This window comes from Molothrus ater, chromosome 2, assembly GCF_012460135.2.
Source record: "Molothrus ater isolate BHLD 08-10-18 breed brown headed cowbird chromosome 2, BPBGC_Mater_1.1, whole genome shotgun sequence".
NCBI lineage: Eukaryota > Metazoa > Chordata > Aves > Passeriformes > Icteridae > Molothrus > Molothrus ater.
Window position 1 is genome coordinate 40,973,367 of NC_050479.2, and position 27,400 is coordinate 41,000,766.

Genomic DNA, 27,400 nt, shown 5'->3' on the forward strand with positions numbered 1-27,400 from the left:
CCCCATCCCCCTCTCCCCCTTATTTCCTATTTCTTTGCTACCTCACTCATTACAGTGACTTTTGTCATCACCTTTGTACAGAGGGTCCCCAGATCTTCTCCCAGTCCTTAAATCTCCCCCTCTGATCTCTGTTGCATCTTCAAATGTTTCTAGACCTATCCACTTGGAAGCCATAACTCCATTTCAAGTGCAGTCTTTCCGAAAGTGAAATGCTGCCCCATCATTCTCTGGCACAGTTGAGGTTCTACCTTCTCAAAAGTATATTTAGGGATTGTTTCCTCCTCTATGAACAGAGAGGGAAAAAGACACATTTCTAGGATGAGACTCTTCTTAACCATCATAAATGTCCAGCCATCATAAATGACCAAAGCAGGCCAGATGCTCATGCCTGATGAAAGTGCATTTGACCCCATCACCCACAGGGAGGTCCCCAGGGGTTGCCTGAGGACATTGGCCAGCTGACCTCTACTTATGTGAAAGGAGTCTCATTCAATGTGTGTCACAGAGAAATGGTGAGCTGCTTACCCAGTGGAAAAATTCCTGCAGTAACTTCCACATCTGAGAAGGGCAGACCTTATGTCCTCTCACTGCTACACATTTACATCCCTCTGGGCTCTAACAGGATGGTGAGATTTATAGGTCATTGACTTACCTCCATATTATCTAATCTCCCTTGCTCATGCTCTGAATTTTATTCAGAATGTGAGCAGCATACTCACAAATTTCTTAGGAAATGTTGAAAGGTGCCAAACCTTGGGTAGCATCTAGAGGTAAAATAGAAATAAATGTGAATGAAATCTTAAAAATCCCAGCCTTTCTCCAGTCATATGTAATACTGGCCAGCAATGCTGAGTCTCACTCTTGCTTTTAACTGTGATATAAACTGCACATAACAGCACAATATTCTGATGTACTTCTTGAAATGTAACCACGAATGTGGCAAAAAATTATCTGTCTCCTGGTGGCAAAATCAATTTCTTCTTTGGCTATGTAGTAGTATTTATCAGCAATACAGATATTTATTTCACTTATCATCTTGCTGCTGCTTTATAACTGCTTTCACTAAAGTGCAGGACCCAAAAACAGAGCAATCTTCATTTTCCTCCTCCATCTCTCACACTACGCTGCAGCACATGTGATTTTGGGCCCAGAACTGGTGAAGATGATGGACTTTCAGTCTGCAGACCACTTGTCTCAAGTGACACCCCCAAATGCTACAAACACTGCGAGAGAAGTTTAGGCTCCTAACCATAACCCTCAAGGAGAGACACTGTTGGTTGGACATCTGCAAGTATCTGAGACATCTGCACAGGTTTACATATAGAACAAATCTTCTGTTCTGAGATCTGTATCCTTCTGGAGCAGCAGCTGAAGGTCAGATGGGCAACTTCAGGGCACCATAAGCAGCACTGAATTATTCTGTTTAGCAGCCTGTATTGCTCCTCAGTAGTATGAACTCTCCATGCCATCTTGCCTTCCCTGTCAGGATCCAGCCTTTGGGCCCACTCAGCCAGCAGCTTCTGGGAGTCTGGTTTCGAGCAACAGTGTGAGTTTATGGAGGCTAACATCTGTCTCCCAGGAACTAAGTTAGCGTCACATCAAGAACCAAGCAAGCAGTGAGGTACTACCACCACCACCACCATCATTTAGAGAAATCTGGAGATTACAAAGCCATCCAACCCTTTTGGGTTGGATCACTTTCCAACCTGAAAGTGATACGAGTGGCAGGAAAATGGATAGCTGCAGTAGGGATTTCATTGGTGACACCGAAAAGGGGCTGTAAAACATTATCTAACACAATCCTGCTGCAAGGCATATGTATAATTGTACATTACTTTTTCCTAATTATTAATTCATAGCCTTTCCCTCATTCACTGTGTAGGTCACCTTTTCATAAAAGGAGATCAGGTTGGTCAGACAGGACCTGCCTTTCACAAACCCATGCTGGCTGGGCCTCATGCCTTGGTTGTCCTGTCCATGCCGTAAAATAGCACTGGAGCTGGTTTGCTCCTTGACCTTCCCTGGCACCAAGGTCAAGCTGACAGGCCTGTAGATCCTTCTTCCAGCCCTCCTTATAGATGGATGTCACAGCTGTCAACCTCCAGTCAACTGAGACCTCCCTGGTTAATTAGGACTGCAGATAAATGATGGAAAGTGGCTCAGTGAGTCCTTCTGCCAGCTCCCCCAGTACAGTCAGGTGGATCCCACCCAGCCCCACAGACCTGTGTGCATCTGAGAATGTAGCAGGTTGCTGAATATGTACCCTTGGATTATGGGGCAACCTTCTGTTCCTGGTCCCTGTCTGCCAGCTCAGGGGGCTGGGTATCCTGAGAACAACTGATCTTAAGTACTTCAACCTTTCCTCATCCTTTGTCACTGTTTTCACTCACATCCAATAAAGGATGCAGATTCTCCTTAGCCCTCCTTTTACTGATGATGTATTTAGAGAAACGTTATTGTATTTTATGGCAGCAGCCAGGTTAGGTTCTAGTTAGGCTCTTACCCTTCTAATTTTCTCCCTGTGTAACCTCACAATATCCTTGTAGTGCTCTTGAGTCACCTGCCCTTTTTCCTGAAGGTCTCTACTTTACCCGGAATTCCAGTCAAAGATCTCTGCTCAGATAGGTTGGGGCTCTTCCCTGCTGGGTCATCCTTTAGTACATGGGGACAGTCAGCTCCTGTGCCTTTAGAACCTCCTTCTTGGAGAATGTCCAGCCTTCCTGGACCCCTTTGCCTTCCAGGACTCTTTCCCAAGAGACTTTGTCAACCAGGCTCCAAAACAGCCCAAAGTCTGCCCTCTGGACCCAAGGTAACAGTTCTGTTGACTCAATCTTATTCTTCAAGAATTGGAAACTCTATCAGTTCATGATCATTGTGCCCAAGACAGTCTCCAGCCATCACATCACCCACCAGCCCTTCTCTGTCCACAAACAACAGCTCCAGTGAGGCCCTGCTTGGGCTGCCCACCAGACATATCAGGAAGTTCTCTTCCACACACTCCAGGAACCTGCTTCCTCTCCACTGTACTGTATTTCCAGAAGACCTCTGGTGAGTTCAAGTCCCCCATAAGACCAAATGCTAACAATTGTGAGTCTTCCCCCAGCAGCTTATGGAATATTTTACCTGCCTCTTCGACCTGGTTGGCTGGTTTGTAACAGACTCCCACCAAGATATTGTTGGCCTTTCCCATGATTCTAACTCATCAACACTCTTTTCATCACTGCTGACAAATTCTGGAGACTCAGAACACTCCCTACCATACAGGGCCACCCCACAGCTTTCATATAGGTAGACTTCAAGAGCAATCCAGCAGTACAAGGCTCACAGTGCAGCAACACACTTCAGCTTCTCATTACTCCCCACAGAGCTCAGGAGATTATCCTGACAGTTTGGACTGCTCCTCAGTGCTATTGGAGCAGAAATGAAGTCCAATTGTAAGCAAAAGATTTGGTATTGGGCCCTAATATAATTAAATATTAAGTTAAAGCAATATGATTTTTCTCCATGTACATTTTTTTAAAAACACACAGTAGATTTTTACTATGACATGAAACATTTTCAGTCATTTTTATGGCTATGTAGATAAGACAGAATCTTTAGTGTTTCAAAAACACAATCAATGTTTATTTGTTCTCATAAGTTATTCATGGACCCAACAATATTCAACAAAACTTCATTTTTAACAGATCTCTTAATGAGCATCATTTTTACAGAAAATCACCAACAAATAAATATATGAAAACAATTGCTTTTGACATCACAATGGTTAAACACATTAAATAATTCATTAAATTGTGCTTTATGTCAATGAAAATCCCTAGGTCTACAAACTATCTTTTAAATAGGAATGGAAGTATATATGATTACTCACAATACAATCTCTCAGTAGCAGAATTCACAAACATTATTGCACATAAACAGAAGGAAAATTCCTAAAGAATAAAGTAATTTACAACCTATTAATTTATTCTTTCATCTTAAATATGGCAACTGATGAGAATTCTTTTTTTTTTCTTCTCTTCCAACATTTATTTGAAATCACAGAACAAGTGATACAGCCAAGAGGAAAGCCAAGGACATTGCAGGAATGGAACCCATTTCCCTCCATAAAATGTAGACAAAGAAAATATTACAGGAACCAAACTGAAAGAAGTGTTACAGTGAAAATTTGGTACCTTTTTCGAGCGTGCTTTTTCTTTTTTTTCCCACACATACAGAGGATACAGCCATCAACTCCAGCTGAATGACTTTACTGTGATCATTCATCTTGTACATAGTATTCCCCACCAGTCTGGAAACCACCTAATCCTTATCCCAGACCCCAAAAAAGAATAATTCCATGTGTATCAGGGAAACAGCAACAGGGAGAAGAAAAAGTGAGATATGTTTTAAAACAGCAGTGCTCATAACTGATACAAGAATGCAGATGGGAAACAAGATCCCTTCCTAGGGCAGAAGGAAGCATGTGAGGGCAAGAAGATCAACTTAAGAAACCTCCTGACTTAGTCATGGATGTTAAATCTGAAACATCTCCAGACACAAAGGTGATGTGACCTGCCTTTGGTCAAATGGGTATGATACAGATATGAAGTGTGGCTCTGGATCTGACTTCCATCGCTTTTTTTTCTGCATTTCTGTTTTTACTGAACAGTAAGTTACTGCTGTATACTGGGTAGAATCCCTAGCAAGGCTTTGACAGCCTCACTATTAACACATCAGCAGTGGAAAATACCCAACATCAGAAACAGTGGGGTTTTTTTTTTCTCTTGATGGTGAAAAAGGTTTTTACTGTCAGCACTGGTGAGTGGGAAAGAGACAAATTTTTATTCCTTAATAAGGCCGTAAGGCCTTACGGTGAGTGCTTGGACTAGACATCAAATTATCAGGACCAAGTTCTAATGACACAGCATGTTTCTTTGTCCATTCCAAGCCTACAGTGAATTATAACTGGAAAAGGCAGTGCTGGGAGTGTGATGGGAGAGATTAGAAAGTACATCTCCATTACAGAAGAATGAGATTTGTTTCAGCACCACAGTAGCAGAAGCCAAATTGCCTTGCTTAAGCAAAAAAAGAATGCCAGGAAGATGGACAGAAATCCTATAGCATTGTTGCTCACAAAGCTTTAGAAAGAAACATGCTGCTCCCTGATCTTATATGGGCCAGTGTAATTATGGTGAAGTTTATGCTGTCAGAGCAATGAAAACCTGGAATAACAGAGATATGAAGCAGGATTTTATTTTGCTTTTGCATTACATTACTTCAGGCACCGTGCCCAAGAGGAAAAAAGCTGCAGGCCTCTGTCTTAGAAGTCAGCCTGAAGGTGTTTCCAAACTGCTTTATTTGTCATGTGTAAGGAAACTCTGCTAAGAAAAACAGGACTGTTGGTGCAGTGAGTTTGCTGGATCTGCAGCTGGAGCTAGGGAAGGAGGCACCAGGTCCTTCAGGCCAGGGCTCTGGGCAAGGTCTTAGCTGCTGACTGCCCACCCCTCCCAAAAAAACCCCAAAACTTTTGTTAAAGCAACAAACCTACTCCTCCACAACCAGGGCTGTTACACAGACTCTGGAGGGAAAAAAATCCAACAAACCAACTTCAATTTTAACTAAATCCCAAGCGTTAAGGCAAATCCCATTAACATAGATGCCACAGCACATTAACAGCTCTTCAGGACTCTAATCTTGACTCCTGGGAAATGACTGATGAAAAAGGTTAGGCATCACATTAAGATGTTGCCAAACTATTCAAGCTAATGTAAACCACCTAGAAAACGTCTTCGATTTTCCTCATTAGGCTTTGTTTTGTGTCAGGCAGAAGGAACAGTCTGGAGAACAGTTGGTGTGCTTAGACAGCTGAAAATGATACTTACAGTCACTGGTGAGGCTCCAGGGAAGTATTTCTGAGCACTGTCTCCTCTCCCTTGAAAAGAAAACCACTGCATTTTCTAAATGAAAAATAGGGTCCCAGTTGCTGTGAGCAGCATGGAGAGGGGGCCTGCTGAGCACAGAGGTATGTGAGGAAGGGACAACTTCTTTTTGCATTTAGGAAGAAAAGAAAAGGATGCCCTACAGAACAAAAGATGAGTTGGAATTCATCTTACTTCCTTGCTTATCTTGCTCCTCAATGTGAATTTGGCCTTGCATCTTTCCTTCCACATGGCTGGCTTCTCCCCTGCCCTTCAGGGTCTCCCCAGCACCCCAAACTACCTGTGCTCATGGGAACAAGAAGTGCACCAGCAAATCCTGGAGACTGAGCATCAGGTGCCAAAAGCATCCTTTCCCTCTCACGCTGTTTGGTCTCCAGCAAGATGTGGCAATGGGCACAGGAATGGGGAGATGCAATAGTTCCCATCATCCCTGTGGCACCGACCAGAAAGCTCCTTCTCTCCACAGGGCCAGGGCCAGCCCAGCCTACAGCCCTGGTGCCATCAGCTGTCAGATCACTGTGAATTACCTGCACTGTGCTAAAGGTGCAGTAGTGCCAGTGAGTCTAGTTCTTCATGGCCCCACTGTCCTGCAGCCAGGACAACCAGACCTCAACTGTAAAGATTTCAATTTAAGTCTTGGAAGGTTGGTGTCCATACGTGAGCGAGGTGTCAGAGTGCCTCTTCCAGGCAAGGGGGATCCAAGCAGCACCATCCAGGAACCCAGGGAGCTCCTCACTCTTCCCTAAGCAGACATCCCATGCTCAGGCAGGAGAACAACAATCTTCCTTTTCCCTTCTGAATGCAGAGGAGGGAGAAATGTACATGAACCATGAGTGGAAGAGGTATTAGGGACCAAACCCCACCGCTACTCACCCCAAGGTAACACATTGACAATCCGACGTAAAACAGCAGATTGTTAATGAACTACATTGATAATGAGGCATCATCCTGGTAGCCCTCTTCACTTCTTAATGCTATTATGATATTTCAATGTTCAATTTATTATTGTATGCATTAACTTTCAACAGGATCATTAGACTCTATTTTTGATATTCTGCATAGATAAGTAGCAATAGCATTGTCAGAAGAAAAGATACAGCATGCACAAAAAAAAATCCAACTTGGAAATGAAGGGACAAATTTTCAAATTGAGCCTCTTTTTTCTGTAACACATTATTTTTTCAACCAACTGGATAGAAACCTTGAATTTTGAAAACAAGCGAGAAATGTGCATCCACATCAGGTACTCCAGTACTTCTAATTAGCAAATCTATAAGGTAAAAGCCATTCATGCATGCAATAATATACTTTCAGCATCTTGATTTAGCAGCCATGTTGAGGCACTTAGAGAAATTTCCTCCTAATGCTTTACATTTATGCCAGAAGAAGAAGGAAAAAACCTCTCAGATCTATGGTGCACAGGACCCTCTTTTAAAAATCTCACTATTACGAATGGAACAACATAAAATCTTGGAATAAACAGATGCAGTTTAGCCACAAGAATGGAACACATGGAGGAAGAACCCATTGAATCATTTTCTAGACAAGGAAGAAAAACAGATACAGATCTCTCATCATGAAAACAATAAATTTACAAAGAATCCTCATATAGAGTAATAAATATCAAGACTTTCCACATATCCATTATGTATCCTATAAAAATGAAAGCTGATTTTTTTTCTAGCCACTACTGTAGTTAGAGAGAAAACCAATTTAAGCTGTATGCACTCAGCATCAATGTATTTTAACAGACAATATAATAAACCTGGCTACCTTCACAGACAATGTATCTCCAGGCTTTTACAGCAAATCTGGAAAATGTCGCACTAATATTTAAGCTTTTCCTTCTCTCTCTTTCCTCTTCCCTGGAGTTTTCTTGACCCCTTTTGTGAATGTGAAGGCAGATTTAATTGCCCCCAGCCAGATAATCTCTGTGATGTGTCCTCAGCTGCCACGTGGACCTCATTTCTCAAAGCTTGCCTTTGCCACACACACTTAGAAAGATGGTTCCTACCTGGCTGGGCTCGGTATTCTCAGCACCTGCAGGGAAATAAGCCAATCCCTCTACTACCTCACCTATAATCAATCTCTCACTGCTGGCCTTTGGAACAGAGCTAGAAGTGCCCCAATCCAACACTTCCTATGTCTTTTTTAATCACCTCATCAAATTCTTCCCTTAATCAAAACACAGCATGTAGAAGTTTGAAGGGCAATGTGTGCATCTTATCAATTTCATTCACTAGAAAGTTATGCACTACAGTTGTAATGAACAGTACGAAACAAACCAGCTCTCATGTCACAAAAAAACTAAGCCAGGTATTTTCCCCCAATTTATCATTCATGTCTGCACAAGTCTTAGTAGCTCAGATTGTACAGGGTACATCTGTTAATGCAAAGGATCTTTCTCTCTCTCTTCAACCCATCCTCATAGCTTAGGCCTTTGAAGGAAGTCTTTTCTGGCAGGAATCTTATTCTACTGCCATTTAATAACACTGACCAATACCTATTGAGAACAAAATACATTCTCACTGGCAGAAACCAAGAAAAACTGAGACAAGGAGGGGGAGTTGTCAGACGAGGTCTCATTTACCAAAGCAATAAGTCTCCCTTGGCTAATTCCCAGGTAGCCACGTTGCACAAACACTCTGATCCTCTCATTGGTTAGGCAAGATGGGGGAGCATCACCACCTTGCAACCTGACTGTTATAATCTTCAGTAACAGCTACTTCTGCTGCCTCTTCCCTTGGCCACTGGTGAGCTCTCTGCTCCCGCAGCAGTCGCCGCTCCTCTCGCCTCTTTAGCCGGTTCTTCTGGTGCTCCTCTTGCTTGGAGTACTGGAAGCGCTGCAGGAACAGGTCCTTAGCGTATTCATACAGCTGCACGTCCAAGAAATTCAGCTCCTCTATCCGCCGCCGCACGTCCTCGCCGATGTCCACGTTCGAGGCCCGCGTGACGTTGAACTGGGTGAAGGGGGAAATGAATTTTAGGTTGAATGTCCTCTCAAAGAGATACTGTGTTTTCCTCTGAAATTCCGTCAGCCCGAAGAAGGCCATATTTTTCAGATTGTTCTTGGCGCTTTGGAGAAGAATCATGTTTCTCTCACTCTCATTCATGAAAGTCAGGTTGTAGCACCCCACCAGGCTGAGGTCGGCCAGCATGCGCACCTGGCGGTTGCTGGCCAGGTTGTAGCTGCAATCCATGAATTCCTGTAAGCTGACTCCAGACCAGTCGTCTCCCTCGTAACAGGTAGGCAGCTCGTCTGGCGTTGGGCTTCTTCCATCGCACATATGAAGGGAAGTTTTCCACGTCGCACCCCTCTGGACGTGTTTCCATTCACTCAAGTACCGCGACACTGGATCCCTCAGCATGGTGATGTAATAGAAATTCCTGAAACATATAATTAAACACAGTTTTAAGATTTCAGTAGGTTTTCCTCTTTATTCTCCAATAAAACTATTACCCAACACTGGCACCACACCCTTCACTTTTTCCAGGGCAATGTAGGCACTTCAGGTGACTACTTCTGAGACAGTAAAATCTTATAAATACTGTGAATAAAATACAAGGTAAATTGAGAGAGAGAGAGAGAGATGAAAGGAAATAAGCAGTTATCAGAGAAACAGAATTACTTTGACCTATCAAGTGCTCAGTGATAGTTACTTTACATATCAACCAATTAACTGAATTGTGCTCCCCTCTATATTGAAGTATTAACCACCAGCAATATCAGAAACTGTGTGAAAAGTGATTGTAATAATCCTGCCGCTTCTCTTCTGGACTGAGACACACACGTCTCACAAGATGCAGGGGTTGATAATCCCTACAGCATTCGGCCATAACCTAAGAAAAGCTTAAGCAATTTCATGTGGACAGTGTAAGTGATAAAAATAACACCATGTGGAAGAATGGCATGAGCCACCTACTTAAGAAAAACCCTATTATTAAGTGGGTTGGAGTTAAGATAATAGGAGACCAAAAATCCATTAATATGACTTAATTTTAGACAAGTGCTTGATTGAAATTAGTTATAATCCTGTAGTACAAAAGCATTTGTTGGTGTAAGGATTATTATTATTCAATCTCACCTGTCAAGAATACAAAAGAGACACCAAGATACATTGATCTGAAATAGAAAAAATAACTATAGAACTCACATTGTCAGTTCATCTTTTTGCTATTAAATTCAGTTTGTATGTCTTATTTATGGCAATCTGAAAGGGACTGCAATTAAATATGTATCAAGGAAACTTTCACAGATTGAGGTTTTTTTTAACTGAGGGGTGTTTTACTCAATAATAACTCACCTGAGTTATAAGATGATATCATAAACACAAAGCAAAACTGAAATACTTGTGATTTCTCTCAGCTAGAATTACCAGAAGAAGATTCATGACTAAAATTAACACATGATCTGGTACAAAAATAGGTTCATGAGTTTGCATGACTCATCTTACTGCAAACTGCACATTAATAAATCATGAGCCCTAAGATTTCTTAAGAAAAGTCTGGTCTCAGTACTTTTTATGCAGCCTCGAGAAGGATGAGGAGAGTAAGCAGGAAGCAGAGAAGGATGAAGGAAGTAAGCAGGAAGCAAGCTTGCTGAGGACAAGGTACCTGTAAACAAACCAACGTTTTGGAAGCGTCATCTCATACAAGAGCTAACTCTAGTAAAATAAAAAAATCTCAAAAATTTTAGCACCCTCCACAACAATTACTTTGCTTTTTTAGGTATCACCCACTTCCTGCCACTAAAGATTCACCATCTCCATGAACCTTACGTTAACCATAAAAATATTTATTTCCCCACATAGTGCTAAATATGCAGATCTATTTCCCAGTGCAGGCAAAGCAAAGGGAAAAAGGTCTGAATACTTCATTTGTATTCATTCTGAATTTTCCACCTACAGGACCTATAATATACTTTCCAGAATAAGGTTATGAGACCAAACTATGGACTATGTTCTGCTGCAGGGTAATTTCCTGAGCTACTCTCTAATGGAAACAGCTGTTTCAATACTTATTTCACAGAAGAAGCTTTACAGGTGGAAGGATTTAAAATAGGGAGTGTCATGGATGTATTTTCACTATCACTTGCACTGGAAGCCAAGATTTCTGTCAGCATCAGATGACACTTTGAAGGATGATATTTCCAGAATAATTTGGAGCTTGGGTCTTCTGACTGCTGCTCACACATAGCCAAATTGCACATCAGCTGTTTTGGTCCCCTTCAGTTACTTACACCATCCACATCAACAGGGAACCCAAGAATCACACAACCCTTCATAGACAGAGATTTCTAAAATCCCTCTTGTCCTGCAGAGCAGGAAGTACCAGAAATCCTCCTGTGTACTCTGCAGTATGAAAAAGCAGTCTTTGGACACTTGAGGCACAGCTTTCCCTTCTCAGATTGGATCCTTATCTCATCCTGGCTCTACACTGCATGTATGAGAGCACATTAAGAACTACTTTCCATTTTACAGGGAAAAGGGGATGCATTTCACAAATGCTGTGCAGATAAAGCAGCCCAACTCTCAAACACCCATCAGCTCTGAGCATAAGAAGCTGCTGTTGCAACATCCAGCAGGCACTGATAGGGCTGTGACCAAAAACGGCTGAAACTGCAAGGGAACAGAGATGAAAAAAAAATGGACAAAGACTCAGAGGCAGTTGCAAACATCTACATCAACAAAGATGGGGCATTGGCTTAGTCTTTGTATTGCTGCCCCTCCTCTCTTCAGATAATTTTGGATGTTAACAAGTGGTAACAGACAGATTTTAAACTTGCTCTTGACAGTTATTCATACCTCTAATAATAATTCTGTCCTTCCTCACCCATCTCCAGCAGTCCCAGTCAGGTATGACTCAGAGCAACAACAATTAACAAAAATACCTCCTTTGCATCAATCATTTCCCTTTCATCCCTGGATATGTAAATGTGTTTGAAGTGCAATAAACAGGAGTACAAAGCAAATGCATGGAAATGAGAGCAGTACATCTTTGGTTAACATCCGCACCTTCCCTCCTGCATACCGAGCCTGCTGCTGCTCCTCCTTGTGAGTACCTAACTTCTGCAGCTATTTTCACTGCCCAGATAAATCTGCTGCTGGATTCTGCAGCTTCCAGAGAGTTGCCTTCCACTGAATGGCTTCTTCATCGGGCATACAAATTTTAACAGCAGCTTCACACACATTTAGTTTCTGAGGGGCCGATAACTTACGCCGCATTCACAGTTTACAATCCTCTGATTAACCTTCTGGCTTCGATCCTCTGTCACCCTTTTAATCACTCTGAGGTTGGAAGACCTTAAGATTTCTTCCACCTTAGCCTGGACACTGTCCAGATGACACTGCTATGTGCTGTACCTGGACTGGGGGAATACTACACTGAACTTGTGCACAAAGTTTTCTTTCAGGGAAAAGCGTGTCTCCAGAATAATGATACAAGTAAACACACTAAGGCCCTGGACATTTGTTTCAGTGGGAAAATTATATAAATTATTAAATTATCTTAGGAAATTGTTTTCAATTTTCAATTTGTTTTCAAATGTTGACATTTATGGAATAATAATAGAAGCATTTTGGAGCCCTCAGTGCCTCATATACAAGCATTCAATCACACTGGGAATAGCCAAGGACTCAGCTCATAATAAGACAAGAAGCAGGATAAAAATACAAAACAGGCTATGGACTTTCTTCACTGTTCAGTAAAATAGCATATAGTTAGCTGAACACTGAATATGCCTGAGCCACTCTGAATACAGATGTGCACTTGTTCTTGTTGGTGTAAATGACCCTCTTGCCTCACCCATGCTCACACTTATGGCTGTGTTGAACTCAATGGCTACCCACTGTGGGAAATACTGAGCAAAGAATTAAATAATGACTTCTGTTACCCTGCTTGTCAAAGCAAACTCATCACAGACTTCTTGGATTAATTTCATAGACTCCCATCATCGATTGCTGAAACTACTACCACAGATATCCTCAGTGCTTAAAGGCTAGCCAAGAAGAATATGCTGGTATGTCAGGGAGAAGATATTTTCCAGAAAATATTCCAAATTAATTAAAACCCATACAAACTATATCTATATAATTATGCAATCAATATCTATATCAGCATGTCTGTGTGTGTGTGTAAAAATTTACACTGCAATCTGGCATAACGTGTGTTTGTCAATGACAGAAAAATGATAGTAAATCCATAAGTGTGTGTTTGACAATGTATCTTGTGACTGTCTCTATAAACACATACACATGTAAGACCAGTCTAGATTTCATTTCAAACACCAGCCCATTACCAGCCCAGTTGCAGTGTCAGCTCCTCCTGAAAGGAAACTTTATGCAGCTTCCCCACACTAAGCAATCTCCTTTTGAGCATGATGTACTGAAACTAATGGGTTATTGAAGTTGTCACTATGGGATAGTTGATTTTTTGGGCAAGTGATGGTCACAGCAAGGGCCTGGTGATCCATGCAAGAGCTCAAACAAACACCAGTGTGAAGTGTGGGCTGCACACTATTGTTTACACTGGAATTATGAAGTACTTGGTAATTCCCAAGACTCTAGTCCTACTTGCATGAAATCCAATCTCTTCATTAGCATTAGGCAAAGAAAACCTTTAATTAAAAGAACAGATAAATTGAGCTTCTAGTTATAACCAAAGAACATGTATTTCTTCCACATTATATGGTATTTTAATATAAATACTCTAATCTTACATTAATCCTTCAATAGTATTGCTCCAGTTTAGAAATTAATTTCAGAGGAGCAGAGTCTGCTATAAGTAGAGGTGATCCCAAACCAGAGCATTTTGCCTCCTCTATCACCGTGGAGCAGATGTCCCAGCTGAGGGAGATTTAGTAAATACGTGAAGGATCACTGCACACTGAGAACAGAAACATCCTGTAGGGCCTCCTGGGAAAGAGGGATGAATGGCATCTTCATAAAAGGAGAACAGCGTGCTCATGGCAGTGGATGCAGAGACAGAAGAGTATTTGAGGTGGAGAGAAAGAGTCACCAGAGAATATTCTGGAAAGCACTAGCAGACAGAAAAAAAAAAAAACTCAAGTGACTGAAAAAATCCAGGTGCATCATAAAACTATCCACATTCTGCTTCTTCCTGGTAGAAAGGAAAATAAGAGCCCTGGTCAAGCTTATGTCCCAAGTGGAGATAAGAACTTAGAAGCTTTAATTGTGGAAGTGAGTGTGCTCCTTAGGAAAGGTCTGAAATACCCACCAAAAGCCATCCTGTCAGCACACTTCTGCTACCAATGGAGGTTATGGCAAATGAAGGCTTAAGAACGACCAGCATTATGTGAACAAAAGCCTCACACTTCCCAGTTTTATCCTTAAGCCCAAATTCTCACAGGCATTAACAGATTTAGCTCACAATCAGTAACCTCTCTTTGGGCAAAGTATTGTCAGTATGGGTAATGGTGAAAGGAAGAGGGTAAACAAATGAAACAAAGGTAAGTATAATGCAGCACATGTGCAATTAGGGAATAATTGAATGTGCAACAGGAATGATGGGGGAAGGCAGAAAGCAAAAAAACATTGTCAGGCTGATCTGAACTGGTCAAAGTCAGTGAAATGCAGATGCACCAGCTTGAGGCTGGCAGCATTTCTGTGCAGAGTGTCTCTGCATCCATGGTGTGTTTCATTTACAGATAAACTGCCCAAAATAACATGAACAGACTGCATACTTATCCAGAACAATGGCACTGTAACGAAAATCTATGAAACGGTGCACAAAATATATGCATGTCCATCTGTCTGTGGGAAACATCATACAGCTTATCCACCAAGCCAGACTGATAAATACTAGCTGTCCCACAAACTTTGGCAAAGATGATGCAGCAAGAGCACATAGGCTTCTTAAGCTTAGTGTCTCTCACAGGATGCTAGACACCATGATGGAATGGTTTTCTAAGAAATCCTTTACATAAATTTGTGAGCTTAATACTATTATCTGTCCTTTCAGGTTTTCATGGGTTTCTTTTCAAGACTATTACTGAAAGAACAGCCACCACCATTAAGAAGTGAAGGTTTATCTACTCACATCACAGGCATCACCTGCTCAGCATGTAGAAAAATCACTTAGCTGTTTTCTTAGAGGATCTGAGCACTCACCACTTTTGCAGTTTTCATCTGGCATGATGAGTACTTTACTTAAAACAGTGGCTGTAAAATTCTATAGACACTTACTCCACATTAAAGGAAAACTTAGCAGAGTTAAATAAAAGAAAAATAAAAATAAAAAACCCCAAACTTTAATTTTGAGGTATAAAACTACAAAATTTTAGCTGTGTCTCATTATTCCTTTGAGATTTTGTCCCATGGCTCGGAATCCAACAGGAATAAAAACTGGCCATTGTTTCCCATTTCTGAGTTGGCCACAAGTCTGTTGGTTAAACCTACCCTTTTCATTATCCCAGTGGCAGAAAGAGCAGCTAAATCCATACAACATGCCTGCTCAGAGAAGGGACTGGATGCTGCTTTCAGGGAAGGATACCTAATTGCAGTGGTCCACATAGGAGCTATGCATCGAGGCAAGCTCTGACACCAGCAGGGAGCTGCTCAGCACAGGCAGTGATGTGTAGCTGGACATGGCAGGGGCCACCTCTGGCATGAGCTGCTATCCCTTTAGAGGCTCCCTCTTCATCACAGCGTGTACCTTGGCCACAGAGGGAGATAAACTGCTGACCTGGAGGTGTCTGTGTTGTGCAGGTGGCTCTGTCTTCAAGGTGAGCCCTGCACTTGGAGCCAAAGGGTCCTTGCCTGAAGGGATGCATTCACAGAATGCAAAGTTCAGGCCAACATCAAAAACTAACCACTAACATAACATTTTGTAATGAGGGAGAAATAACCACAGCAAACCTCAATTTCACAACTCTTTGTACCTATAATACCTAACATCTACCAGTCATGGTATAATATCTCTTTCTGAACACGCTTATAGAGTTGGAACATTCCCTGAAGTAAACCAAAGTTTTTAAGCAAGTTCTCTATTGTTTCATACAAATCTCCAATTCAGCAGTTAGAAAAGCAGTCCATTATAACTTTGTTGTCCTTGCTGATACATCAGTATATCAGTGTGACAGAGGGAGGGCTGGGAGTCAGACAGCTGGGATTGTATGTCTGGCTCTGGTATGAAAAGGTGGTCACTTGGGAAGCAATTTGTGGTGACACAGACTGTTACAGGCAAGAGAAATGAAGTGATTGGGCACCGGGAAGCACTTAAGAAATGTGAAATCTTATATTTCCTTGCATGTTAGGAGGAATACTCCCTGTCACTAACTTCAGTTTCTTTTACAGTTCACTGTAAACACAATTCACTGCTTTCATCACAAAACTCCCAATTTTTCTGTTTAGATATTGCAAACCCTTTTTTCTTTAAAAATATCCTCTGAAATATCTGATTAAATTCTGTACCCATGCCATCAGAAAAAGCTCAGGAAAGCTTTATAGCACTGTTGGGGTTTTTTTTGTTTTGTTTTGGGTTTTTTTGTTTGTTTGTTTGTTTGTTTGTTTGTTTTTGGTTTTTGGTTTTTTTTCACAGTTTTGATCAGAAGATTAGTGTCCTACACCTGATTAAAGAATGACAGATGACAAGGAGTGTCTTTAGAGATCACTCACTCTTTGACATCAAACAAATTTTAACAGTAGTGATTTAGGGTAATCCAGAAGGGTAAAAGAAAGGGAGTGAACCTTTGGCAACACAAATGCTACACATACAACATTAGGAATTTTTCCACCTAAAGAGTTCAATTTTTCTTGAAATGAAGCTAGAACAAATTCAATAATGGCATAGGGCTATGCATAGATATGGAAAGAATGAGATACTAGGTAAGCTATTTTAACATAGCACAGGTTCATAGATTTATATAATACCGAAAAAAGATTAGTTTCAAAATCCAGCACTACATCTGTACTGAAAACAATGGTAAAAACTGCATTTGTGGAGACTCTAATTATTTTTTTTTTTCTTAAATACTTCAGAATTCAGACAACTGGCCTCAGACTAGGCAAAATGACAATTTCTTTTTAAAATATTCTCTGCTTTTAGATTTCGGACATGTGATTTTGTACTTTTTTAAAGTAATGAGTAATCACGACAATAATAATCACATTCTTGACATATCACATTGCCACAAGCCCTTCAAAATTATCAGTGAAAGTGTATCCTGAGACCTACTGCTGCAAAAGGATAGTGGGAGTGCTGAGAATTTTTGTCTTGGCATAGGAGAATACAAGTTTTAATGATGTATTTCGAAGAAGTGTCTAAGACATTAGGTGGAGATCAAACAGCAGCCTTTCAGCACTTAAGAAGAGGCCAGTGAGAAGAAAAGCAAGGCTTTTCACTCTTGTGCATGGCAGGATAGCTAATGAGGGACAATAGTCAGAAACTGAAAAAGGTGAGAATAAAAGGAAAACAATTTTCATGATCAGAATAATTAAGCATTGGAAAGTTTTGTCAGTAGCAGCTCTGCCTCCTCCACCCTCAGAGATTTTGAAGATCCAACTCTCTCCAACAGAACTCTGAGCAACCCCAACTATGCTCAGTGGTGGCCCTGCTCTGAGCAGGAGGTTGGACTTCTCCTGAAATAATTTCCCACCCCTGGGGCTCTGGGATTCTGAATGACAGCAGAAAGTCTCCTGTCACCAAATGTACAGTCCTGTCAGACAACACAGCAAACACGAACCAACTCGACAACTAAATTATCCCCTTCTCCCTTGCTCTTTCCTGGCCATCCTAGGAACAGTACAGAGGATTTTTAGTCAATTTTAAGAGATTGTGGGGATTTTAATAAGATTTTAACTAGGTCTATAACACTCCAAATCAGCACACCCTGAATTATTGAGCAGCTTCATGAGTACTTATTTCAATGACGTGTTATTCAATATAGAGTCTCCAGAAACTGGAGAGGACAGTGCAGCCACTACATGTCCCTAAAGAAACGAATTCTGTTCACAAGTATCAAGTCTGTATCTAGCAGCTCCTAGGCTGATGAAATGATGTAGTTACCCGTGGTTTTAATCCTGGTAATTTAGAAAATGCACATGAATAGCATATGAGCATGTGTGAGGTCTCTGAGCTAATATAAGTTTTTCCTGTGTGTTGCCTTCAGGATTTAGGCATACATTTTCAAACACAGAACATAAAGTTGGGCGTTTTACTCTATATTTAAACACATAGGGAAGCTCAGCCTCACTGGCAGTGAAGAAAATAGAGAGTAGTATGAGCAGCTACTAAGAAGCTTGTTGATTTATTTAGGAAAAAAAAGCTCTCAAAGACATCACAGTGCCCTACCTACCCTGCCAGCACAGATACCAGCACTCAATTATCCCTTTCCTAACTGCTTTTGAAATATCCTTTTCATGCCATTGCTCCTACTGAAAATATCTTGTGAAGGTTGCTTCTTACAGTTAGGAACACAAGTCTTATTCCCAGACAAAACCTGGTCTTGGTCTACTTAGATCCAGTTGTTCTTGAGTTAACACTGCAAATACACAAAGGAGATTTATAAATGTAACATCAGAGAAGGAGAAATAGCATTTAAGCTGAGGATCAGAGAGCAATCATACCTCTCAACTTTTAATTTACTAAGCTGAACTACTTTTTTATTGTCTCCTCTGATAAGAAAAGTCCTAAGTGACCAAACTGCAGCCCCCAAAACCCTTGGGTCATGCTTAGATCCTTTTACTGAGTTTTCCAACATCTCAGCTTTTCATGCTAGCTTGTGATAGGGGGCTTACAGAAGTAAGGAGCTCCTGAGATTTGTTCCAGGTTTTAATCATCATAGCAGTCCTTTCCTGGCATTTGAGCTTGCACACTTCAAATTTCACTATACATGGCTAGAATTGAGCAAATTTCACACAAGGCTTTAGAGGTGCCTTGTACAATAAACATTTCTTACCTCCACTGGCAATGTATTCTCTGATACACCCTCACATTGCATTTTGGTTTTTTGTGGGGCCACATGACTCTGGAAACTCATACTCACTGTGTCACTGGCTCAGATGGTCCCTGCCCACAGCCTTTGATGGTCTTTAAGGTTCCTTCCAACCCAAGCCATTCTGTGATTCCATGAAGACTCCCTGTTTTGGCTGGTAAGCACTCAGCTGATAGAGGAGAGCTGTTTCTGCCAGCTTCAGATGCATGAACCATGCACTTTGCACTACCAAACTTCATTTCTCCTATTTTTATTAAATCCTCAATGTCATTAAGCAAATTTCATTAATATACTTAAGCTTTTAGTGCCAGCATCATTAATGGAAACATGAAATAGGGTGAGAGTTAGGACTAGCCCTGAGGAAATTCATGGATAACTTTCCTTTAAGTTCCTCTTTCAGCACATCCTGTTTTGTTACCAGCTTCTTGTTCACCAGAAAATTCTTATGCTCAGCCTCATGCTTTCTGCCTTGTATAATAACTCTGCACATGTTGGTCCATCCAATACTTTACTGAAGGTAAATTTCCATTCTGCTATCAGAGATGGATGCTGGATTTACATGTCACAGCCCAGAGGATGGTGGCCCCAGCTTTGGTGCATGTAAGAGCAAGAGGTTGGTTAAAGATGCGGAAATGACAATTTGTTTCAGAGTGAAGTTGTTTGGAATAGAAATGTGTACATGAGGTGATTTGGTGGAAAAACAAACAAGCTTGATACAAATTGTAAATCATTTCTTGATGAGACACAAATCCAACAAACTTCCCTCCAGTGATTTTTGTTCTTTGCCTAAATAATATCAAGCTCAGTTGTTCTAAGTATTCCTTAAATTGCTGAAAAGAGTGAAGTAGCAAGAACCTTGCTGAAAGAAATATAAATACAAAATGCAATAATAATTCAAACAATGAGAATTTCATTGTTCTATCAAGCACACACACAAAACAACCCTTGTACCTGTTAAGAAACAGGGTGTGAGCACATACAGGAGGAAGTACTAGTCAAAAGCCATAGATGTGCAGTGTCTTACATGAGTCTTTAAAGGTATGCAAGGCATTTGTGCTGGGGAGAATTAAAAATCTTTGTGGAGAGGTCTGGGAAAGGAGGAGTCCATTGCTCACATCACCCCCATTCTATCTACTGTGCACAGGTCATTGCTGTGTCTCAAAAGAACTGTGGAAATCTGAGGTACACGTGACCTCTTTACTGCAAATTTTTGTTTCTTTTCTCTCTGCTTTGCTAGGTCACTGCACAGAAGGGAACATGAAATAAGGGTGCCTTTGCACTGCTCTCCTCCCCACCTCCTCCCTGAGCTGCCTCTAGCCCCAGCCTGGGGAGGAAGCTCTGAACTTGCCTTTCTCAGGAGGATGTTACAAGTACGGGGGAAACGAGCTAAGGGGATGGAAAAGAAAGGTGATGACAGACAGGGGCCAAGAGAAGAGCAAACTTGAAGGCAGTGCTGCACAAGGGACCTGCAGTTTGAGTTTGTTTTGCTAATACAGCCTTAGAGGGTTACAGAAACCTATTTGGGAAGAGACTCTCCTTCAAGTCTGAAACCTATAGTCATGGGTAACAGCTTAGCATAAAAGAATTCATAAAATATCCCTCATGCACACAGGACAAACCAAAACCCTCCTCACAACCAGCAGCTGCCAAAAAGGTTAGAGGAAGTCCCTGTTTCAGGAGGACTCTCATGGGGTCACTGCCTGGGTGACCGAGCACTCCTCCAGCTCCAGTGCAAAAAGGTGGGGACACAGAACTCCTGTCTATCCAATAACTTAAAAAACATAAGGCATTTCATAATGGTTCTAAAGGAAAAAAAAATCCCTGCATACTTTTATGTAGATTATGAAAGATCTGTTATCACAGGGGTCCTGGCTGCCTGCAGGAATACACTTGGCTGGTAAAATTCAGTTTCAAAGAGCCCCTGAAAAAAAAAATCAAATGTAGCCAGATCCTTAAATCTTCTGACATTTACATTTCTTCACTCATTTTTTGTTAGGTCTAAAATAAAGTAAAATTAATTATTTTAAATGCAACTACAATGTTTATTTTCATGCTCTTCCTGTTTTTTGAAGGAGCTGTTGCTATCCCATTTTATTCTCTGGCTAGGTAAAACTTGCAGCACCAGCATCAGCAGTGTTCCTTTGTAACTGGCTTCACTGGAAACCGATTTTTGCCACAAGTGTAACCAGGCTCCCTCCCCAGCTGAGCTTTCTCTGATTTCCAACTAAGAGCTCAGTTGCAGGCACTCTTTTCCAAGTCTGGAATGCTCAGATAAAAGTTCTGTGGGATTTTTCACTGCAATGCATTTTGAATCAGTGCAGTAATTCTGCTCAATTAATAAAGTAATTAACAATAAAAAGGGCTCAGTAATTGAAATCCCTTTGAAAGTACACTAATTTATTCTCTCTAAACTTTGCCTCAAATCTTTATTAATTCTGACGTCAAGCAAAATGACCATAAATTATAAATTATCATCACAAAATCCAGGCATCACAATAATTTTCTTGTCCTACATGCAGAGCTTTTAAAGCCTCCCATAAGGTAAACAACATGACAACCCAGATATGAAAGAATTTCAGGTGATTTTACTAATGAATATATTATAAGAGAAGTGTTCCCTCTTCGTACATTGAAATAGTTCACAAAACCTAGGGAAGTTACCCAGCTGTAAAAATAAAATGCTATTTATTTTTCCCCTTTTTGTAATGCAACTGCATGATTTTACCTGTAAGCCAATAAACAAGAAGATGACAGGGTATTTCAATTGAATACTTGCATGACAGACTGCTGACTTTCCATTTTTCACTGAATTTTGTGTTTTACTAAAATACTTCATAGCATCTGAGCAAACCCAGAAATATTTGGTATGAGTATATAACTCTAAGAAAACCCAAAAATGTTTGGTATTATTAATATAACTCAAATATAAGCGAAATTGCATTTTCCTTCTCCATTGATCTAATAGGTATCTTTGCACATATATAAATACACACACACATACCTACATAAAATCTCCACAAGGGGGCCATCTAATCTTCCCCAATTCTTTGCAAAAGCTTAACTTGCTTTGCAAAAATTGATGCCATAAAGCTTTTGTCTACAGATACTATGGTACCTTAGGAAAAAAGCTTTTTACCAACTGGAAGTGACTTTGTGACACAATTTCATACAAGGAAACCTGTAGTTTGAAATGGAATCACTTTTTATGCACAAATCCCACTATATACTTGGCATGTAAAGAACTTTGATCAAGCTTTTCCAAGTTCACTACTTTCAATATGCAGCCAAAATGAGACCTTTTACACACACACAGACACAGAGCCAGGTCCCATGCTATGGTGAGGCAGCCTCCAGGATGCAGCCTGGTTCTGTGTTCTATTGGAATTTGTAGGCAAAGCCCACAGTGAGGGACCATGAGTGATTTCAGCCCTCTAACAAGGCATCCCCTAGGCACCACAGTTAAGGTACAAATGGTATTAAAGTTATTTGCACTGTCCTCTCAACTCCCTGCAGATATGAAAAACAAATCTTGTTTGTCATTCCGTGTTATCTGCTTTAATATTCTGAATGTCTTACAGACACAGCGTTATAAGTCCTCATCTTCTTAACTCAGCTGTAGCTCTGTGATGTTTTTCTTATTTACCATACCTTTGACCTTGGAATACCTAGAAGAAATGGGACCATTTCCTTCTTCTGACCTCAAATCTTAATTAATCAGGCTTAGTCACACATGCCAGGATGTGGACTGCATGCACCATCAGTTGTGGATGTCGTGCTCTGAGAAAGAAGCTAATAAGATGAAATAAAGAAGTCTAGGCTTCTAAACAACTCCTATGAAGGATTCTTTACCTTTCAGGAAAACTAGATAGAGATTATATTAATTCAGTCCTGCAGATACAGCACAAACCCACCAATCTGCTAACTCAAAAGATTATCTCTGCACCTTGATCTGCAGCACAAACTTTAAGCAAAGTTTCCATGATTTCTCAGTGATAGTGCTGTATCACTGTCATGTCTAACCCATGACCATGACAGAATTCAGGCTGCTCCAAAACTTGTGCATTCACATAAAAAAACCCCTCCCAAGAACCTGATGGCTCTCCATAAGAATACTGGCTCAAGCAAGTCATCATGGATGCCTGTGGCTCTGTAACTTTCCTCTGAAATCAACAAATCCTAATCAATGGAGCACATCTGTACAGTGGCAAAAAAACACTTCCCAGTCCCTTCAGGCCATGAACTGACGACTTGAAGCATGACATTTGATTAGCCTTATTATCTCAACTCATTTATACATAAATGTTTTCAGGGGCCATGAAGCCATCCAGCCTTTATTAAAATCCAGCCACATTCTCTGAACTGATGTTCCCTTCTCTTCCTCCTTTTTTTGCCAGTAAAAACAAGGAGAAATGTATTTTTCTTTCTTTTTTTTCTAACTGTGGCTTATCATCTTTGCAATGTTATTATTGTCAAATAACCTTCTCCTTATACATAAGTGCAGCAGGCTGTTGCCATACATGCTCAGATATGCAAATAGGTCAAGTTTTCTAGTCTTTCCCCACAGAGATATTTGACATTGAGACTCAACATGATCTAGCATCTTTCTGAACTAAAGGCCAGGGGAATCATGTGTGGGACTTCATTTCCAAAACTATTTCTCATGGAAATTAATGAACATCTGTGCAGATGCTGAATGTGAATTCAGGCAGCAGACAAAGCCTATCTGAAATTGAACTTAAGGTCTAGAAATACCTAATGGTAAGCATGTTTATCTTTAGATTTGTTCCTTCCCTTTGAAGAGTGAGAGTGCTCTTCAGGTCACCAACTTTTCTTGCTCTAAAAGGAGTGGGATGATGACAGGGTTATGAAAGCTATTTCAGCATAAACAAGGAGCAAAGTTGCTGATGTGTATCCTAAGTAACACAAAGATTTGCACATGAAACATTCATTAGGATTTCTTTAAAGATTCTGTAAATTGCTTTCTGTTTCATATGGAGTATTACTGTCACTACAAGTATAGAAGCGATGCAAACAGGAAAGCAAAATTCAGGTTAGATATCATAATGAATATTTTTCTACAGTTTTAATGACTTCAATATTTCTGTCTTTTTTCTAATAGAGATTACATAGTCTGGGTCAATCTTATTTGTGATACATATATTGAATATTACATAATTTAACATCAATTAACACCTGTGAATTTAAAACCGAAATCTCATCAGAGCTGAGTAACTGAAGATGTGCTATCTTCCTAGAAAAATTAGCTAAATAAGAGAAAAGGTTGCAAACTAATCTGGTTTTGGTTGTTTTTTTTTTTTTACTTTGAAGATGTTCCTTTTCAATGGGCTTTTTGTAAAGCAACATTTTTGTTTATAATTGTAAAATTTTTAATATATGGCAAAACTATATATCCCAGTAGTCTCACCAAGTGCTGTTTAGCACTTATATCCCTTCTCTCCCTCTGGGGATAGAAGCCACTCTATGTTCAGGCTAAAGAACAGCCCTGCCTGGATGAAAAGGAAGTTTGCATGCACATAGACCTTTATTCATGACACTTTAATTTGCTCCATGGCCTTAATAAATACACCATCATTAAACCACAACTCTAAAAATAACTCCCTTCAGAAATTTTTTCATGTTGTTTCTAGTTACACTGTTTTTTCTACAAGGAACAATAACTAGTACAGGCTGGGTTTTATCATCCAAACCCGCACTTCCTAGCTTCTCTCTCATTCTTTGGCACCACTTTGTTTCTTTTTTCCTCTGTATCTGCTCTTCATTTTCCCTCATTATTTGTGTCCTCACACAGCAGTAGCATAACTTCATGCCTGACAGAGCTGCAGAGGAAATGGAGCATTCCCATGTACCACAGGCTGTTGGGCTGATACAGAAGAAATGCAGCCTTCTCCGAGCTAAGTTGAAGTTTAAGCCCATTTGCTCCTGCACCAGGTTTCTCTATACAGGGAGCTGGCTGCAGGGAAAACGTGAGTGGCAGTGGGATGGTGTCACTCAAAGCCTCTGTCAGCCAGAGCTGTGGTGCTGCTTGCTGGGGTGGGCACAGGGCTGTGCAGCTGGCTCAGGAGGGCAGGCTGAGAGCTGCAGCATGGGGGACAGCTCTCACCTGTGTTTTGTTCTCACCTGAAGTTTGCTGCTTTAGCTATGTGGTTGCTTCCCCACAGGCCATTTTCACTGTGCTGCCCTCATCTGTGCCTTTCCTCTATAAGCTAACATTTTTAATTGAGATTTTTTTTAATTTTAGCTCTTTGAAACTGAAACTGCCTCATTTTTGCATCCCAGGCACACAGACTCTCGGAGGGTTCAGTTTAGATCTCTGTGCATTAGGTATATTACTGTTAGTTCAGGCTTCCTTAACAAATCTGAGAGCCAAAAATTATTTTGAAAACCTTGGTATGCAGTCTTCTCCCTTCTGCAGGTTTACCCCTCTTATTTAGAGTTATATATTGGCATAACCCTATCATTCAGCATATGGCAAGTGGCATCAGTGTAACTTTCAATGCCAGATATCCTAAGGCAGTTATAATACGATAGTATTGCAATTGGACTTTGTTATTTTAATCTAGCCTGGACTTAGCTTTGCTTTCTAAAAAGGCTTTAAGGCAATAATGTTCTATAAAAATAGCTGAATTAAAAGTATCATATTAAAAAGGCATTGAAGAAGCTACTTGACGTGTCAGACAAACCCAACAGCTATTAAATACAGAGAAATCTTCAATAAGCAAGAAATTCTCAAGCCTTGACTTTTTCAGCCAGGGGAGTATATTCAGGGATGTCATCATTACATGCTTGCCTTGGTCTTATCCTCCTTGGAATCTCCATTTTTGGAGGCAAGGTGTTAGGTTAGATGGACCCTTGGTCTGACTCAGCTTAGCCATCCCTCTGCTACTTCAAGCCACCCACATAATCATACTTTTTTTTCCCTGACATTGATGAGAGAAGTATCTCATGTTGATGAGTTAAGTCAAAGCAAAAAAAAAAAAAAAAAAAAATTTAAAAATCTGTACTGTTTTAGTCATATGCATAAGGAAGAATCTGGATGTCATGCTTGCTATAGAAAATGTTCTCTCACCTTCAATAAGAAATCTGTTTTCTGTTTTCTTAAAAATGGATGTGGGTGTTACAAATGGCAGTTCTTTACCATTTTTAAAAATGAACACTTTCCATTCATTTAAGAAGAGACTATCAGAAAATATATTATTACCAAGGGTTGGTAGGAGGCAACATCAAGCAGCATGTCAGCTCTGAAAGAGAAATGAGCCATGGAAACAGGCTGAATGCAGGAACCGACCGCTGAGGTTCAGCACAGAGGACAGGAGCATCCCATTGAGGCCATGGCACAGAAAGGCAGCTGAGGTTTTCAGGTGGGCTGAGAAATGGCTCAGCCCCTCCTGACTACTCCACCCTGCTCCATTCCAGGTCTGAGTAGGGCTATGCAGCCTGGCACTGCAAATGTGACCCCTGGCAAACCTGGGCAGCATGAATTAGCTAAAGCACATACCAGCCTCCACTGGTTTTACGTGCTCATGTGTGATGTCTGATGGACACAGGCAGATACAGAACAAACCAGCCTGGTATGGCACAAAACCAATTTGCTGACTCCTTTTGAACAGCTTGGATTGGCACAGTGGTTTTATGTCAGAAGAGCAATTTGCATCACTGTTCAACCCTGCTTTTGAGCATGTACTAGGATATCTAAAGCCAGTTCAACTGTGTGGTCAAAGCAAGAAAAAAAATTGTGGCCTTCATACCTAACCTGTTACAGCCATGCAGGAGTTACTCTGGGTTTCTGAGTGTGCAAACACACCAGGACAATCTGCTTCATTCTGCTGCCCTGGGCACTTCTGTGTCTGTCCCAATTTATGGAACCTCTGCAAGTCTTTCCAAGTAATACACATTTCCTTGTGTCAGTCTGCTAGAACTTTATGAATTAAAGTAAATGACACAACTAAACTATTAAATTCCTTAGAAGTTGAATATCACACATAAAATTCAAGGAGTACAACATATTTAATTACAAAAGTGTATCAATTCCATGAGAAAAGTAATGTATAAAAGCCTCCATTACAAGGTGAAATATTGTCCAGGGAGTTGCAAAATGCCTGAAAGAATACTATTTGTGCAGCTTTTATTTTGCCACTATAACACCCTACTTATTTGCACTAAAAATTATTATTTTTCCACAGAACTCCTGCTTTGCTCAGTGCACTGAACAGGCAGTGCTCAGCAAGATGCCTGTTCAGTATTTCTTTTTATGATCATGTGAAAGCCCATAGTTCAGTGTTTTATTTATAGCAGATTGCACAGACTCTGCTCAGGCACAGAATATCACATCTCCTCATTGCTTTTACTATCACAATCATCCTTGCACTATGCTGTATACTTAATTTCTTTTTTATTAGTATTTTCTACAACTCCTACTAAAGTCATATCCTTGCACTTTTGCGCACCAAGTTTTGATTTCTTTTGGGTCAAAAGGAAACATAACCAAAGACTGGGGAAAAATTCCTTC

At 40.6% G+C, this 27,400-nt stretch overlaps 1 protein-coding gene across 1 annotated transcript in view; it reads right to left on the reverse strand.

Annotated features, from left to right (window-relative positions):
- Window positions 1-3,595: 3,595 nt before the first annotated feature.
- HS6ST3 (heparan sulfate 6-O-sulfotransferase 3) overlaps window positions 3,596-27,400 on the reverse strand; it is a 278,074-nt gene continuing 254,269 nt past the window's right edge. Inside the window, exon 2 of the mRNA XM_036385709.1 lies at window positions 3,596-9,308. Coding sequence (XP_036241602.1) covers window positions 8,603-9,308 — 706 coding nt within the window. The 3' untranslated portion in view covers window positions 3,596-8,602. The remainder of the gene's footprint in view (window positions 9,309-27,400) is intronic.